At 46.4% G+C, this 15,207-nt stretch overlaps 2 protein-coding genes across 2 annotated transcripts; both read right to left on the bottom strand.

Annotated features, from left to right (window-relative positions):
* Position 1: 1 nt before the first annotated feature.
* LOC125545567 (Class I peptide chain release factor) lies at positions 2-2,817 on the bottom strand. The gene is made up of 6 exons (XM_048709562.2): positions 2,355-2,817; positions 1,650-1,725; positions 1,152-1,282; positions 973-1,043; positions 745-826; positions 2-328 (listed from the first exon to the last, which is right to left on the bottom strand). The coding sequence occupies exons 1-6, from the start codon at positions 2,727-2,729 to the stop codon at positions 308-310; spliced, it is 756 nt and encodes a 251-aa protein (XP_048565519.1). The 5' UTR covers positions 2,730-2,817; the 3' UTR covers positions 2-307.
* A 392-nt stretch (positions 2,818-3,209) lies between these two features.
* On the bottom strand, positions 3,210-7,966 carry LOC125545566 (PHD finger protein ALFIN-LIKE 6). The gene is made up of 5 exons (XM_048709561.2): positions 7,715-7,966; positions 7,568-7,600; positions 6,489-6,717; positions 3,915-4,044; positions 3,210-3,814 (listed from the first exon to the last, which is right to left on the bottom strand). Exons 1-5 carry the CDS (start codon positions 7,818-7,820, stop codon positions 3,521-3,523), a joined length of 792 nt encoding a protein of 263 aa, XP_048565518.2. The 5' UTR covers positions 7,821-7,966; the 3' UTR covers positions 3,210-3,520.
* Positions 7,967-15,207: the final 7,241 nt, after the last annotated feature.

Genomic DNA, 15,207 nt, shown 5'->3' with positions numbered 1-15,207 from the left:
GTGAAGAGTAGTTTGGTAATAAAAAGACACTATATGGCTTAAAAGTAGATCCAATTTGTTGAAGGCATCATCAAGCGATGGCGACATGTGAAAGTACAATTGCACTGTACAACAACAAGGTTACAATGGTGTGAGACAAACAAGCAGGCATGATGATGGCCCTGTATAAGACAGACCCTGTGTACGTTTTGCATTTCTTGCGCTAAGGAATTGGGCATAAGCTCCAATGGCATGCCATGAAATCATGAGCAATGAGACACCTTGGCACCTGTGGCGCAGCAGAAGATGATAACATTGTAAAGGGGCATCATCTTAATGGCTTCAGTCCCTGTGGAGACAGATATGTGGTTAAGATCTTCATTTGAGTAGCCAGCATGCTACTCAAAAATTGCAGAATTTGGGACTGAAATGTGGCTTCAGAGTTCAGCAAAGACTCAAACTTGGATGTGATGGGGAATATGACAATGCGGTTTCAGTAACACAAATTGACCCATGATTTAGCTAGCATAAATTTCCAAATAATCTTATTTAAAAAAAATGCTAGTATGAAATAGGAGATCATATCATGGCTGGTGATCTGGAAACTGAAGTCATAGTACACCTAAGCTTGGGTACACTGGGTGACATAACTAGTTATTGCTGGAACTCGACTATGGAGTGCAGATTTTTGGCATGCGATCTGTATTGTTCTTTTCTCAACGAACAGACATGTACAACCAGCTGGACACTGATTTGCAGGAATACCTTGGAGGCTCGCAGTTCATTTGCAGCCGCTCGGAGAGAATCATCTGATAGAATTAACCTTGACAGGGCACCAGTGCTTAGGCTGCATCATGTCAAGTAGTTCAACATATTGTATAGTAGATGGTTTCATAAAACCAAATGGATTGAACATGTTGTAAACTAGCACCCATTTTTGATAACAGATTGTTTTGTTACACTTGCCAAGAAGACTAGAAAGTCATGCATTACCCTAGAATTTTCGCTGCCTCTGATACAGAACCTTCAACAGCAAATAGAAGATCTAATAAAGCTTGCATTCCCTGCTCACCAACAGAAGAGAACATTGGAAACGGAAGCATTCAAATTGGTAACATTGAGCATGAGATAAAAACACACTTGGCATATTTAAGGTAAGAAGAGAAGCATACTGGAGAAAATTTTGGGTTATTTGGCCCAATTTGGCTGCCAACATCCTTTGATCGAATGGTAGACTTCAGTGGCAATATCTGAAGAAGTTCAACTGGAGGAGTGTAGTTATCAAGGTTTATCGGCCTCCTAACTGATAAGATGTGAACGACCAAGATGTTACATGACTACCATGGAAATTGAAAACGAATGATGTAAACATAACCCGACATTTTTGCTGCTGTAAATTATGAGTAAGTGCATGGTGATCAATTAAACAATTATTGAAACATTAGGTTGCTGCCTTGGGGTTATTTGCAACTAACATAATAAGTTCTGAGCTGTTTAGGTCACAAAGTTGTGGTATTGGGTATGCATGATACTCCCTCTGTAACTTAATACAAGACATTTTTTGACACTGTCATGGACTCTAAAAACGTCTTTTAGAAAGTTACAGACGGAGTATTATTTAAACATTTACTGAGCTAAAACATGCATAACTTGAAGCACATCAGATTTACCTTTAAGAGCAATCAGGGTCCGAAGCCGAGATAAAGCAGACGATCGATTCTTATGTTGTGACCTATCCTCCACAGCCTGTGGGGAAGCACAATGAGATAAACTATCATGCAAAGGAGTGGAGAAAGAGCTAGTTCTACCACATAAGATGGCTGACATGAAGGGAAAATATATATTAAGAATCAGACATTTGGTTGGTTTGAACTTTGAAGTTCAGTGTGATGGCCGTATGAATTCAGTGGGGAAAGCAACATTCCATACTGATCAAACACGAACAAGGCAAGCATTGCATAGAATGTTCATTTAAGAGGGTTAGTGCAAGATGTTGTTTGGGTTCAAAGACATCGATGAAGGTTGTCGCGCACTAACTGAAACAATGATAGATTGATCTTTGTTGGTACAGCAATAAAAAATTCTGTCCGCCATGATGGGTGCATATATTGTTGATTGATGTTGTGGACACACTAATAATCGCTATGTTAATTGACTTGAAGCATAAATCTCTCAATTAGGCAATGCGCTTCTAAAGCTCAACTGACAATGGTGTGGATATTCTGGGAAGTGCCAAGTACTCCATCTCCCAGAGGCTACAAGTTCACCGTTAGAACCAACATCCGTCAAGCACTCAAGCACTGGGCTGGACATCACGGCTAAATCAACCACTCTGTTTTGGGCACTCGCAGCCCAACTGGAGAATGGAAGCTGACCTGGGCGACGATGCCGGTGGGGTGGTGGCGGAGGCGCACGGCGGACTCGCGCTTGTTGCGGTGCTGGCCGCCGGGCCCGGAGGACTTGAAGGTGCCCATGTCGCACTGCGCCATGAGCTCGTCGTCGCTCATCCCCAGGTAGTTCTCGTACGCTCCCTTGTCATCCTCCCCCTCGCCGGCGTCACCGCCGCTGGGGCCGTGCGAGCTGGTGGACGCGGCGGAGGCGGAGAAGGAAAGCGCGGGGAAGCGGAGCTGGGGAGCGGCGGCGGCGGCGTGGCTGCGGAGCCGCGGGTGGAGGCGCGGGGCGGCGGTGGGGGAGTGGAGAGGGGAGCAGCAGCGGGCGGTTGCCCGGAGGAGGAGGGCCCGCGCGGCCATCGCGCCACCGGAGCGGCGGAGGAACGGAAGGAAGGAAGGGGTTGGATGCGGCGCGGCGGATTTTTGGTCGTCTACGGCCGGACGAGATTTTTTGATGGGTTTAGTTTTGGGCTCCGAAAGTGGCCGGTTTTCGCTACTTGGTGGGCTGGGCTTCGCCGTGCGGCCCGTTCTCGCCTGCGTCGCGTAGGCCCAGACCTGTGAGGAGGGAGGGACCCGTGTATCCTGCAAGTGATTCTCAGAAAAAAAAAGTGTATCCTGTAAGTCATTGCTGTTTTGCAACACAACTTTAGCAAGACAGACAGCAGGGAGAAAAATCACCCAACTATTCCAGTGTCAAACAAAACAAAAAAAACCACCCAACCACCAAAGTAGTACCCCATATTTGGAAGGATGTTTGGTCAATACTACTACGAATGATGGAATTGTAGTATTAACCAAACATCCTGACAAATATGTGTTCCATCAACAGAGCAAGACAGCTTCAAGCAAGCAACCCAGGATCAGTGCAAATGCCAACACGAATGACGGCAACAGAGTCACGAACTACAAAGGATCCACGAATAATGAAGCAATGGTCAGCTGGCAGTCGACAGAGTTTACATGCTAGAAAGAAAGGCTGGTTGATGTCAACACACGAAAATCTCATAGTTTTTTAAAACACGATGAAGCACGCTTACAGACTAGGAAGGAAACTAAGCCATGAATAAATGATATCTAGAGGCTGGGCGAAGATTGCTTGGTTTTCCTCGCAGCAAGCGCGGCGCAGCTTTTCCTTCTCCGGCGCCGCGCGCTCATGTCTTGACCCTCTTGTTGCTGTTGGAGCCGCCGTTGGTGCACTCCGGGCACCGGTAGTGCTTGATGTGCTCCGCCCGGGCGGGCGTGATCTTGACGCACTTGCCGTGGTACCACTTCTCGCAGTTGTCGCAGCAGATCCAGAACTCGTCCTTGCCGTCATTGGTGCCGCAGGTCCCGCACAGGGTGTTGTCATGCTCCTCCTCCTCGTCATCGCCCTCGTCCTCGCCGCTCTCCTCCTCGTCCTTGGGGACTGGCACCTTGGCCTTTGCGCGGGGCTCGGCTCTCGAGAGCTGCACCCAGCAAGCATAGGCAAGAGTGGATCAGCGGCGATTCCACAACACCATCATCCATGGCAGCAAAAAAAAAAAAAACAGGGGCTGTTGCACTTACCACTTTCATACTGGGCTTGCTGCTCTTGCTACTGCTGTTGGGAGTCTTTTCCTTTGACTGCTTCTTGGCAATTCCTGTCACTACCTCGTATATAGTGGGCAAGTTGTTTATCATGTTGAACAGTCGCCTCCTGCACAGGAAAATAATGAAGTAGCATCAAAATGTAAAACTGTATTTCCAGCACACCCAACCAAATTTCCATCCATGGCACATGTTCTTTTATCACACTGTAAATCTGTCTATTCTTTTCTCAGTCTAGTGGGTTTGTATTTCCAGCACAGCCAACCAAGTTTTCATGCACGCCCAATGTTCATGTAAGCCGAATGTTCATGTAAACATGGCTATTCCTCCCCGCAAGCTTCAAGCCATTTTGAACAACTACGCAGGAAACCCCTCTCCTGTTTTTCTTAATGGTTGTGAGGTTGTTTTTACTCTGGCTACAACTATCAATACTATTATCCCCACATTAGTCAAGACACTGTTTCTTACTTGGAAAGAAGTGGATACAGGCTGGCATCCTAGGTTCTTATGGAACACCCAGGAGAAACAAAGTACAAGAGAACAGCAAGATGTGCAGAACAGAAAAATAGCAAAAGTCCTTTGTAAAAGAAGACCAGAGAACACTAGTATGATTTGATTCATCCCGATACCCCATTCTTAAGCCCTGGGCATTCTATCAAATCATCTGCACTGAGAACTACAGAACACTAGTATGATATGACGACTCTAATGTCCAGAAGGAGGTCTTCATGCTTCTAATATTGAGTCGGTAAATTTTTACAGTATATCAGAAACAACTCGGTGCAAAAGGAGAAAGGATACAGAAACAGGAGAGGGAAAAAACAAAAGTGTTTACTGATAGTGAAGCTATAACTTTTAAGGAGGTGGACATAGCTCTATATCTCTACTGCAATGTCTTTCAGACCAAAAAAGAAATCCATGGTGGACATAGCTCTATATCTCAACTACAATGTCTTTTAAGCATGAGTTGTTCAAACAGACAAACAGCCAATGGCATTTAACACCTTAAACAAAGAAACTCTGCAAAAATGGACTCAGCCTAACACAGCAAACAACAAAACATTCTGTTTCACAGCCAAGATTCATTCTACTGATCAGTAGACTGTACATGGAATAGAGCAAACAGTTTGTGTGTGACTGTGAGAGTGGCTAGAGGTGTGCACGTGCTTACGCCAAGAGAACAGAAACATCTTAAGACTTCAATGTCATTGCTTTCTTGATGAAAGATCGCCACAAAATTGCAAACGACTTATTGTAGTTCTTACTTCAACTGTAGAAATCATGGTTGCAATCACATTGTCTAAAACAAGATAACTAGTGGTTCATATGGTAAACTATGTTTATTTTGTAGGATACAAACCCTCTTCAACCATTGTGCACATTTTCTAAAGTGCCTGGCAACATTTTCCAATATCTGTGAAATGTGAGGAGCAGTGGATATACACCATGCTGTGCCAACAAGTACATTACGCTGCTACAAAACAAACATAACTAACTGCAGTAAGGCAGCGCCTACTCCAAATAGTAAAAGATCCATTTTCTCAAGTAAAACCATCTTTTGAACCACACAAACATGAATAATGAATCAACTGTCAAAAAACATATTTAAGTCTAGTATGATATAGCAAGGAAAGATGAGAATTAATGGAGTAACCATGAAGCATCACATAAAGCCTATATTCCAAGTAGCAATTCAAAAGTATTTGCAGCAGGTAATAGTATGTGAATCAACATCATCATCGTTTCTCTCTATGCAGCACAACTGACATCCACAAAAGGTAGACACTTGATGCACTAATAAAGTAATACGCAATGCCCTAAACTTCAAACGTGTCATATTTGTGACAGTAAAGTAGACAGGACAATGATGTGCAAAACTGCAAATCATGTCATGCCGCAGCTCTCACCAATACATGCATTTAGCATTTCAGATACAGAATGACTCATATTATACATGAAAAGACAGAACAAGATACTGGAAGGTAAACTACATTATGTAATCTCTATGAATCATGATGGTAAAATAACCTATTAAAATCATGCTAAAACATGGTTCTAGTGTCCAATCACCACTGACAAAAAGATGTGAAATTAAAACTGCCAACAGAAACCCTGAGAACATAATCAAGTAAAACACATTTCCAGAATCCCCAACCCTTCCTGTTCATGTCACAACTCACAACAGGACCTGGAAATTCATAACTTTCAAGCTAAAATATAAATTTCAAATATGACAAAGCTATAAAGTTTATAAACATATGCTATAACCAATTTAGGTTTTGATATTTCTCACTAGTTTAACTTGCCAGTGTAATATCATTTTTTTACATGGTCCACAGTAAGAAATATGCACAGAACACATTCCATTTGACAATCCCGACAATAAACGATTGTGTGTGAGCAACAGTTAACAGCCATTAACAGGAATCCTAAGTTCCTAACACATGAACCATACCAATTTAGTGTTCACAATGAAATGAAATCAAGATGAAAAAAAGGAGTGCACATGAGAGGGGAAAAGAACCCCGCATAGTTCAACAATAGAATAATTACCTATTTTCTTTGTCGAAGCCAAAGCGGGCTCCAAAGTAGAATGCAACGGACAGCAACCAGGAATCACTGTGAACTGCAACTAGCGCCAACCAATCCTTCTCATTCATTCCATCCCTAGCGAAGTTGATTCCTAATGCTGGTTCAGGGATCTCTGGGGGCACTTCCTCAGCTGGCAAGGTCACTTCCCATGTCTCATTGGGATATCCATAAAGGCACAAGTTCTCCTTTTCTGTTCAATAACATGGGATTAGCAGCAGTAGCAATAATACCCTGTACAGCATCAGTCTGAGTAATCATGCCCAGAACTACAGTGCTCACTAGAGTGGAATTGTCATGCATATAGCGATGTGGACCAAATCGTAATATAATGTTCAATGATGATAAGCAACGAAAACTTCACAGTAATTAGGAGTACATGAATAGGGTAAGCAATCACTTATTACAACCAGATGCACTGATATCGATGCCCTGTGCTATCAATGCAACGAAAGAACACTGCTAAAGTCAGTTTCACTACTACTCAGCCCCGTCGTCATGTCACTAATGCCCACGACTCCACTAAATTGGCTAAGGCAACAGCGATGAACCTAACAAACAAACGCATACGCAGAGCTGCAAAGACACCAAAAACACACCGGAAGTCAACTAGTCAGCAGCAACTTGCCTAATATATTATGCATTTTCAGTAAAATTGACCGGTGAAGCTACCAATCTCAGTCTGATGGCAACAACCGAGTGCTACAATTCCACAGGAAAGGAAGACCTAGCCCTGATTCCCCAGTTCCAATCAACCCCCGGAATACTTTTCTCTGTAGAAGAACTACGACCCAGAGTCCCAATCTTTGAACAAAACCTAGCACCAGGAACCCAGCACAGCATTGATGGAAGGCACCCGAAAAACACCGATAATTCCAACTCGAAGCAGCACGTGAGGGAGGAAACGGAACCGAAAATTCTCCAATTTCAGCTTCCAATCTAACACTAAAGCAACCGAACTCAAACAGCCGAACACGAAAAGGCCCCCTCATTCGAGAATCCCCGGCGCGGGCGAGAAACCCGAGGAGATCGGAGGCGCTCACCAGGGTCGCAGAGCTTGAAGAACTTGTCCACATCTGCAACGACAGCAAGGGGAAACAAACAGCTCAGCGACGCGAATCCAGGGGAAAAGAAGCGAGAACCGGGAGGGCCGATTCGGGAGGGGGGCGGGGGCGGGCGAGCGCGCGCACCTTCGGTGAGGGCCTTGATCATGCCGGCGCGGCGGCCGCGGAGGTCGCGGAAGACCTCCTCCGCCGTGCGCGCGACGTACGCCCCTCCTGCGCCGGCGCCGTCCATGGGGGCGTGGGCAATGGCGTCCGGGGCTCCCGGCGGGCGGGCGAGCGCGGCGGCGGGGCGCGGCGACGGGGAGGAGGCGGTGGTGGGAGCGCAGGGGGGGAGAGAAAGAGGAGGGGCAGGCAGCCTGGAAGGTGGAGGTGGAGATGGAGGAGGAGTGGGTTTTATTTCCGGGGAATCCCGTGGGTGCTTCCGCGAGTATTTGCGCCCCGGCTTTGGCCGATCCGTCCCGATCGTGCGTTCGGCCCTAGGGCAAAATCTCGGCCGTCCGTTGCGCGGGAGCATGGTTTTCCAAGAGGTGAGTGCTACAAAACGTGACTCCAAATTTGGCCATCGATTGCGAACCATTGGATCTCCATCCCTAGATCAAGTCTCTGGATTTATCTTCTTTTCTTTAACCTAAATCTAGATGTCGCGCTCGGTTCTTCCTTCCGGTTCGGCAAGGGTTTATGACGTTGTTGATTCTTTCCATTCCTTTCCATCTTTTGCCGAGCCTGATCTCGTCAGCGAGGTTTCGTATCCCATCTTCCTTGTCATCGTTGCTTCTGCAACGATGGAGGCTCTGGTTAACCGTTGTGCTAACAGTTTCGCTGTAAACCCTAATCTTACCATCAAGGTGGGTGTGGCTGACTTCTTCCTCGCCTCACATTCCGCGAAACCCTAAGAAGGAGGAAGGGATTGAAAAGAGCTCGATATTAAGTAGTTCACGTGTTTATCTTGACATAATTCTATCAACATGTCATACGCCGGTTTATAATGGCATGACGGGCATAAATCACACAAACAAATGTCTCATTCTTCCACCATCTAGTTAAAACATTGTAAATTCTAATCTAATTATATTAGACTTACGTCACTCGACTCTCTGACGTCCACGCTTACCCTTCGGATCTGTTTACAGCTCTTATCCTTACCCCCCCTCCCCCCCCATTTCACAATGCGACGGCAATAATGGCCGTGTCCTCTTCGATGGCGTTGCTACCGCGCTCCTCCTTCGGTTCTAAGTTAGGTTGTGGCCACGTGAATATTTGTATGTTTCTGATGTGGAATTATGTCCTTTCATTTGTCTTGTCACTTTTTTTTGGTGATGAGTTCTTGTAACTTTGCATAAGTTCTTATTAGGTCTATGACATTGTCTTTTTTTTTGCGGGAAGGTCCATGACATTGCTACCATAGCATGACTAAAAAAGTATGGTCAATGTCGCAAAAAATACTAAAGTATCATTTATTAAAACTCGATCCAAGAGAACGCATGCGAAAATTGAAGAAGACAACAGCATAGTAGCATAGTTTATTCTTCGCAAAAGAAAAATATTGTATATTCCCTTCGTCCCAAAATTCTTGTCTTAAATCCGTCTAGATACGGATGTATCTAATATTAAAACATGACTTGATACATCTGTATTTAGACAAATCTAAGACAAGAATTTTGGGACGAAGGGAGTATTTTGTATGTGACTAGTTTTTTTTCAACAAGGTATTCGACTAGTTAATCTGTTGTAAGAACACCACACTGCAGATGACTGAGGTTCTAATTGCATAGCCGCGGCACATGCCCCGGCCTCGACAAATTCGTGATCACTGGTGGGGAGCAACAAAGGAACCTACCAACCAAAGGACGCTTTGAGGTGCGCGCGAGCGACCAAACCAACCACAGCCCGAAGCAGGTAAGGTAGGATCGGCCATGGCAGACTGGCAGCCTCTCCTACTTCTTCCAAAACCCCAAGAAGTAGCAAGATATCACGCTGTCCTCCCCATGTACAAAGATGGCAGTTCATGATGTCCCTGAATTTCCTCCTCTTCTTATAGGATATCAGAGATTCAGAGAACTGCGTATTCATAGCATGCGAGAAGAGCTGCATTCGCTTGGCCATGGAGCACGATGGAAGGAGCCGATGGGACAGTTCGGTTGGGCGCTGGCTGGCCTACCTCCGCCTCAGGGAAAGTTCGGGTTCACTGGCGCCGTCGCGCTCGCTCCTGTCCCGCTGTTCGCGGGGCATCGGCAGGGAGAATCGCAAGGACGCCGCGCTTTTCTGTTTCCGGAAACGAGCACGCACGCTCTGGAGCAGTGGTGGAGCAGTGTGTTGCTTGGTCGAAGAAACCGTCCACGTTCTCAAGTACAGTACAAAATGGTACTACTACCACCACCAAGGACGTGGGGCACATGGCACGTATGATTCTCGCCGCAGGTCGAGCGGAAGCAACACGTCGGAGCAAAATTTCTTTTCGGCGGAAGCATGACGGTGAACAGAGCGGAGAGGCAGAGATGGTCTTGCAGCGTTTGTATATCAGTCTGTCAAATACGAGTGATGTGCGGCTTGTGAGAATAATTGGAGGAGCACGATTCAAGCAATCACACAAACACAAGCACGGCACCAAAATTTATTAACAAAGTTCATCAACATATCTACATTATGAGGCATGACTGCGGGCGGGGAGGGATAAAAAAGAAACTAAAAACGCCCTGCGTCCCTCCCATGGTGCGGCAGGGGCGGAACCCTATTTCAACCGAGAAAACCGCCATTGCCACCTCTTCTCCTCCCTCGCCGCCACTAGGGCGCGTCATCGGGCAAAACCCGTGCAGCGCCAGCGTCGGCGCGGCGTCTTGGCATGGCAGCACATTTGTCCATGGTTTTGCAATGCGGTTAGGCGCATGACGGTGCGGGCATAAGGCGTAGACCAGGTGGCATGGAGTGGGCGGCGTGGATGCACAATATCGCTGTCGCGGCGCTTGATTGAGTGGTACGACGCACTTGAGGCCAGATCTAACGTTGTGCATGACTGCTGGCTTCTCCATGCCTGGCTCGGTATCGAGGCCGTCCATGGGCATGACTCGTCGTGGCTCTATGCTATAAGTGGACCGCGAAGCCAAGGTGCTAGACTTTTGAGCATGTGGCGGCCGACCGGCGGTGCTACAGTCGACGGCTTGGTGGTGGTGATACAGATCTGATTGGCCGGATGGTGGTGACTGCAGACTGTACTGCAACAACCATCGCATTTAGCTGTTGGGATCATGAAAAAGTGATGGCGACAACACATGACTGACTTCGATGGTGGTGCTACTCGAGCACCTGGTCTTGAGCTCCGGAGAGAAAGCCTAGGTCAGACGCGAGTTGGTTATACCTGCAATGGCGATGTTTTTAGGTTGTTACAATGTTGAAGCCATTGCTCGGATCTGCTCGGACTGATTCTTCAGGATGAAAACCTAGATTGTGGCTTTGTTGGTTGGATCCGGTGACAGCGACGCTTGAGTGTCGCCCCCTTTCTGAAGGCATTGCTGCTGAAGAACCTCTTGTTGTACATGTGGTGTCATGAGATGGTTGGTGCAGATATGTTCATTGTTATAGTTTGCCGATCACGGATCTAACACTTTGGGTTTTTTCTTCTTTTTTCCCTCGCGCTATGCTTAGCTTTGGTCTTATATAACTTTGCTCTTTGTTGATGTTTTGTGTGTGTATTAGTGTTGCCTATATGCATCTTAGTTATGCAGAGCCTGAGTGTGTGCTCATTTTGTTGCTTCTCTGAGCAAATAAAATCCACCCTTTGTCGAATAAACGACTATGGACGCTCTCCGCATGTATCAAATCACATGATACAGTCGATGATAAGCCCTCTGAGATCGCCATACAGCACTCCGACCACTGCCCCATGGCCAGTCTGGGTACCCTGCCACGGGGGGGCGGACAAGTCTGTCTCATGATCTTTGTCTTAGCCTACAACTTATGTCTAGTCTACTAGATGACCTGTTGCGTCATTGGCGCAGAGGCCAACTGCAGCCCGAAAGGTAAGTGAAATATTTGAAGGATTTTCTTGCTGAACTGTCTACAAATATTATATTTGTACTGTGTTGGTATTTGCCTTGAATATGATCATTCCCCTAGCTTTATTCGTCAGCACATAAGTCATTTGCTCGAGCAGGTGAATGGATTACAAGACTTTTCTTAGCTTAAGGCGTCACGATTAGTTCTTTATCTTGCTGGTTGTATTATTAACCATGCTCTTAGGTGAGAGGGTTAATGATTTTCCTTATAAATTAGATGTGAACCATTTGAAGGATTTTTCCGATGAATTGCCTACAAGTAATTAGATTTGTATTATGTTTGTTCCTACTTTCCTTGTATATTTACCAATGACAGACAACGACGATTGTTGCCCATGTAGTTCGTTGGCCGGCTAGGGAAACTCAACAACCGGATCGATAGAAATCCCGACCGCATCCATGACAAATGACCTGAATCGTTGGAACTGCGCACCCCCACCCGAAACCATAGGAACAAAAGGAAGCCAAGTGAACCGAACAGATGATTCACATGCCAGTTGATACATCCATTTTACATCATGTTTTCCTACTGTTATTATAATGTTTTTGGTCATTATTTCACTTTATGATGCAATTCTAATGCCCTTTCTCTCTTAGTTTGCAAGATTTACATGGAGAGGGAAATTACCAGCAGCTGAAATTCTGGACCTAAAAAAGCTACAGCAGAGATAGCTATTTTACGGAGCTCCGATTGACCTGAAACTTCATGGATATTTTTTATTGAATATATGAAAAATAATGGAGCAAAGAAATACCAGAGGGGGGCCACCTGCTCCCCACAAGGCAACAGGGCGCGACCACCCCCCTGGGCATGCCCTAATGCCTTGTGGGGCCCATAGCTAGCCTTTGGCCCCCTCCTTCTGCTATATGAAGTCATTTGCCCTAAAAACATTAAGGAGAGGACTTTTAGGACAAAGTGTTGCCGTCTCGAGGCGGAACTTGAGCAAGATCACTTTTGCCCTCCGGCGGAGCGATTCCATCGGGGATACTTCCCTCCGGGAGGGGGAACTCGAAGCCATCAACATCACCAACGATCCTCTCATCGTGGGAGGACCAATCTTCATCAACATCTTCACCAGCACCATCTCCTCTCAAACCCTAGTCCATCTCTTGTATTCAAGCTTTGTCTCAAAACCTCAGATTGGTACCCGTGGGTTGCTAGTAGTGTTGATTACATCTCGTAGTTGATGCTAGTGGGTTTATTTGGTGGAAGATTATATGTTAAGATCCTTCATGATATTCAATACCACTCTGATCTTGGACATGAATAGAATTTGTGAGTAGTTACTTTTGTTCATGAGGACATGGGAGAAGTCTTGTCATAAGTAATCATGTGAATTTCGCAAAAAAGTAATCATGTGAATTTGGTATTCGTTCGATATTTTGATGATATGTATGTTGTTCCTCCTTTAGTGGTGTCATGTGAACGTCAACTACATGGCACTTCACCATAATTGGGCCTAAGGGACATTGTGGAGTAATAAGTAGATGATGGGTTGCGGGAGTGACAAAAGCTTAAAGCCTACTTTATGCGTTATTTTCGTAAGGGGCTGATTTAGATCCATATGTTTCATGCTATGGTTAGATTTATTTTAATTCTTATTTCATAGTTGTTGATGGTTGCGAGAAGGGGTATGGATGCTTGTTCAAGTAAGAACGGCACCCTAGCACTGGTGCTCCCACATATCAAATTATCAAAGTAGCGAATGTGAATCAACTCAACATGATGAAAGTGACTAGACAGTAACTGTTGGGGAACGTAGCAATAATTCAAAAATTTCCTACGTTTCACCAAGATCAATCTAGGAGATACTAGCAACGAGAGAGAGGAAGTGCATCTTCATACCCTTGAAGATCGCTAAGCGGAAGCGTTACAAGAACGCGGTTGGTGGAGTCGTACACGCAGCGATTCAGATCGCGGGCGATTCCGATCTAAGCGCCGAACAACGGCGCCTCCGCGTTCAACACACGTACAGCCCGGTGACGTCTCCGGCGCCTTGATCCAGCAAGGAGAGGGGGAGAGGTCGGGGAAGACTCCGTCCAGCAGCAACACGACGGTGTGGTGATGGTGGAGGAGCGTGGCACGCCAGCAGGGCTTCGCCAAGCACTGCAAGAGACGAGGAGAGAAAGGGGTAGGGCTGCGCCAAGAGGGAGAGAGACTCGTGTGTTGGGCAGCCCCAAAACCCCCACTATTTATAGGAGGAGGGGAGGAGGGTGCGCCCCCTCTAGGGTTCCCACCCCTAGGGGGGCGGCAGCCCTAGATGGGATGGAGGGGGGCGGCCAAGAGGGGGAGAGGGGGGGGCGCCCTAGGGTGGGCCTTAGGCCCATACGCACCTAGGGTTTCCCCCTTCTCCTCCTAGCTGCGCCTTGGGCCCTGGTGGGAGGCGCACCAGCCCACTCAGGGGCTGGTCCTTTCCCACTCTTGGCCCATGCAAGCCTCCGGGGCTGGTGGCCCCTCCCGGTGGACCCTCGGAACCCTCTTGTGGTCCCGGTACATTACCGGTGACGCCCGAAACACTTCCGGTGGTCAAAACCTCACTTCCTATATATTATTCTTTACCTCTGGACCATTCCGGAACTCCTCGTGACGTCCAGGATCTCATCCGGGACTCTGAACAACATTCGGTAACCATGTACAAACTTTCCCTATAACCCTAGCGTCATCGGACCTTAAGTGTGTAGACCCTACGGGTTCGGGAATCATGCAGACATGACCGAGACAACTCTCCGACCAATAACCAACAGCGGGATCTGGATACCCACGTTGGCTCCCACATGTTCCACGATGATCTCATCAGATGAACCACGATGTCGAGGATTCAAGCAATCCCGTATACAATTCCCTTTGTCAATCGGTACGTTACTTGCCCGAGATTCTATCGTCGGTATCCCAATACCTTGTTCAATCTCGTTACCAGCAAGTCACTTTACTCGTTCCATAATGCATGATCCCGTGACCAACTACTTAGTCACAATGAGCTCATTATGATGATGCATTACCGAGTGGGCCCAGAGATACCTCTCCGTCATACGGAGTGACAAATCCCAGTCTCGATTCGTGCCAACCCAACATACACTTTCGGAGATACCTGTAGTGCACCTTTATAGCCACCCAGTTACGTTGTGATGTTTGGTGCACCCAAAGCATTCCTACGGTATCCAGGAGTTGCACAATCTCATGGTCTAAGGAAATGATACTTGACATTAGAAAAGCTTTAGCGAACTACCTGATCTTGTGCTATGCTTAAGATTGGGTCTTGTCCATCACATCATTCTCCTAATGATGTGATCCCGTTATCAATGACATCCAATGTCCATGGTCAGGAAACCATGACCATCTATTGATCAACGAGCTAGTCAACTAGAGGCTTACTAGGGACATGTTGTGGTCTATGTATTCACACATGTATTACGGTTTCCGGTTAATACAACTATAGCATGAACAATAGACAATTATCATGAACAAGGAAATGCAATAATAACCATTTTATTATTACCTCTAAGGCATATTTCCAATAGTCTCCCACTTGCACTAGAGTCAATAATCTAGTTCACATCACTATGTGATTG

Source organism: Triticum urartu, chromosome 3A, assembly GCF_056163025.1.
Source record: "Triticum urartu cultivar PI428250 chromosome 3A, HENAU_Tu73, whole genome shotgun sequence".
Classification (NCBI taxonomy): domain Eukaryota; kingdom Viridiplantae; phylum Streptophyta; class Magnoliopsida; order Poales; family Poaceae; genus Triticum; species Triticum urartu.
This window is presented reverse-complemented; position numbering and strand designations above follow the sequence as displayed.

Excerpts from the sequence above, each read along its gene's own strand:
- LOC125545567 (XM_048709562.2), bottom strand. The coding sequence starts at position 2,729 with ATGGCCGCGCGGGCCCTCCTCCTCCGGGCAACCGCCCGCTGCTGCTCC. Across the intron at positions 1,283-1,649 it reads GACCCTGATTGCTCTTAAAG|TTAGGAGGCCGATAAACCTT; the intron begins GTAAATCTGATG and ends ACATCTTATCAG. Across the intron at positions 329-744 it reads ATGAACTGCGAGCCTCCAAG|GGACTGAAGCCATTAAGATG; the intron begins GTATTCCTGCAA and ends CTGTCTCCACAG.
- LOC125545566 (XM_048709561.2), bottom strand. The coding sequence starts at position 7,820 with ATGGACGGCGCCGGCGCAGGAGGGGCGTACGTCGCGCGCACGGCGGAG. Across the intron at positions 4,045-6,488 it reads GGCTTCGACAAAGAAAATAG|GAGGCGACTGTTCAACATGA; the intron begins GTAATTATTCTA and ends TTTCCTGTGCAG. Across the intron at positions 3,815-3,914 it reads GCAAGCCCAGTATGAAAGTG|CTCTCGAGAGCCGAGCCCCG; the intron begins GTAAGTGCAACA and ends TGCTGGGTGCAG.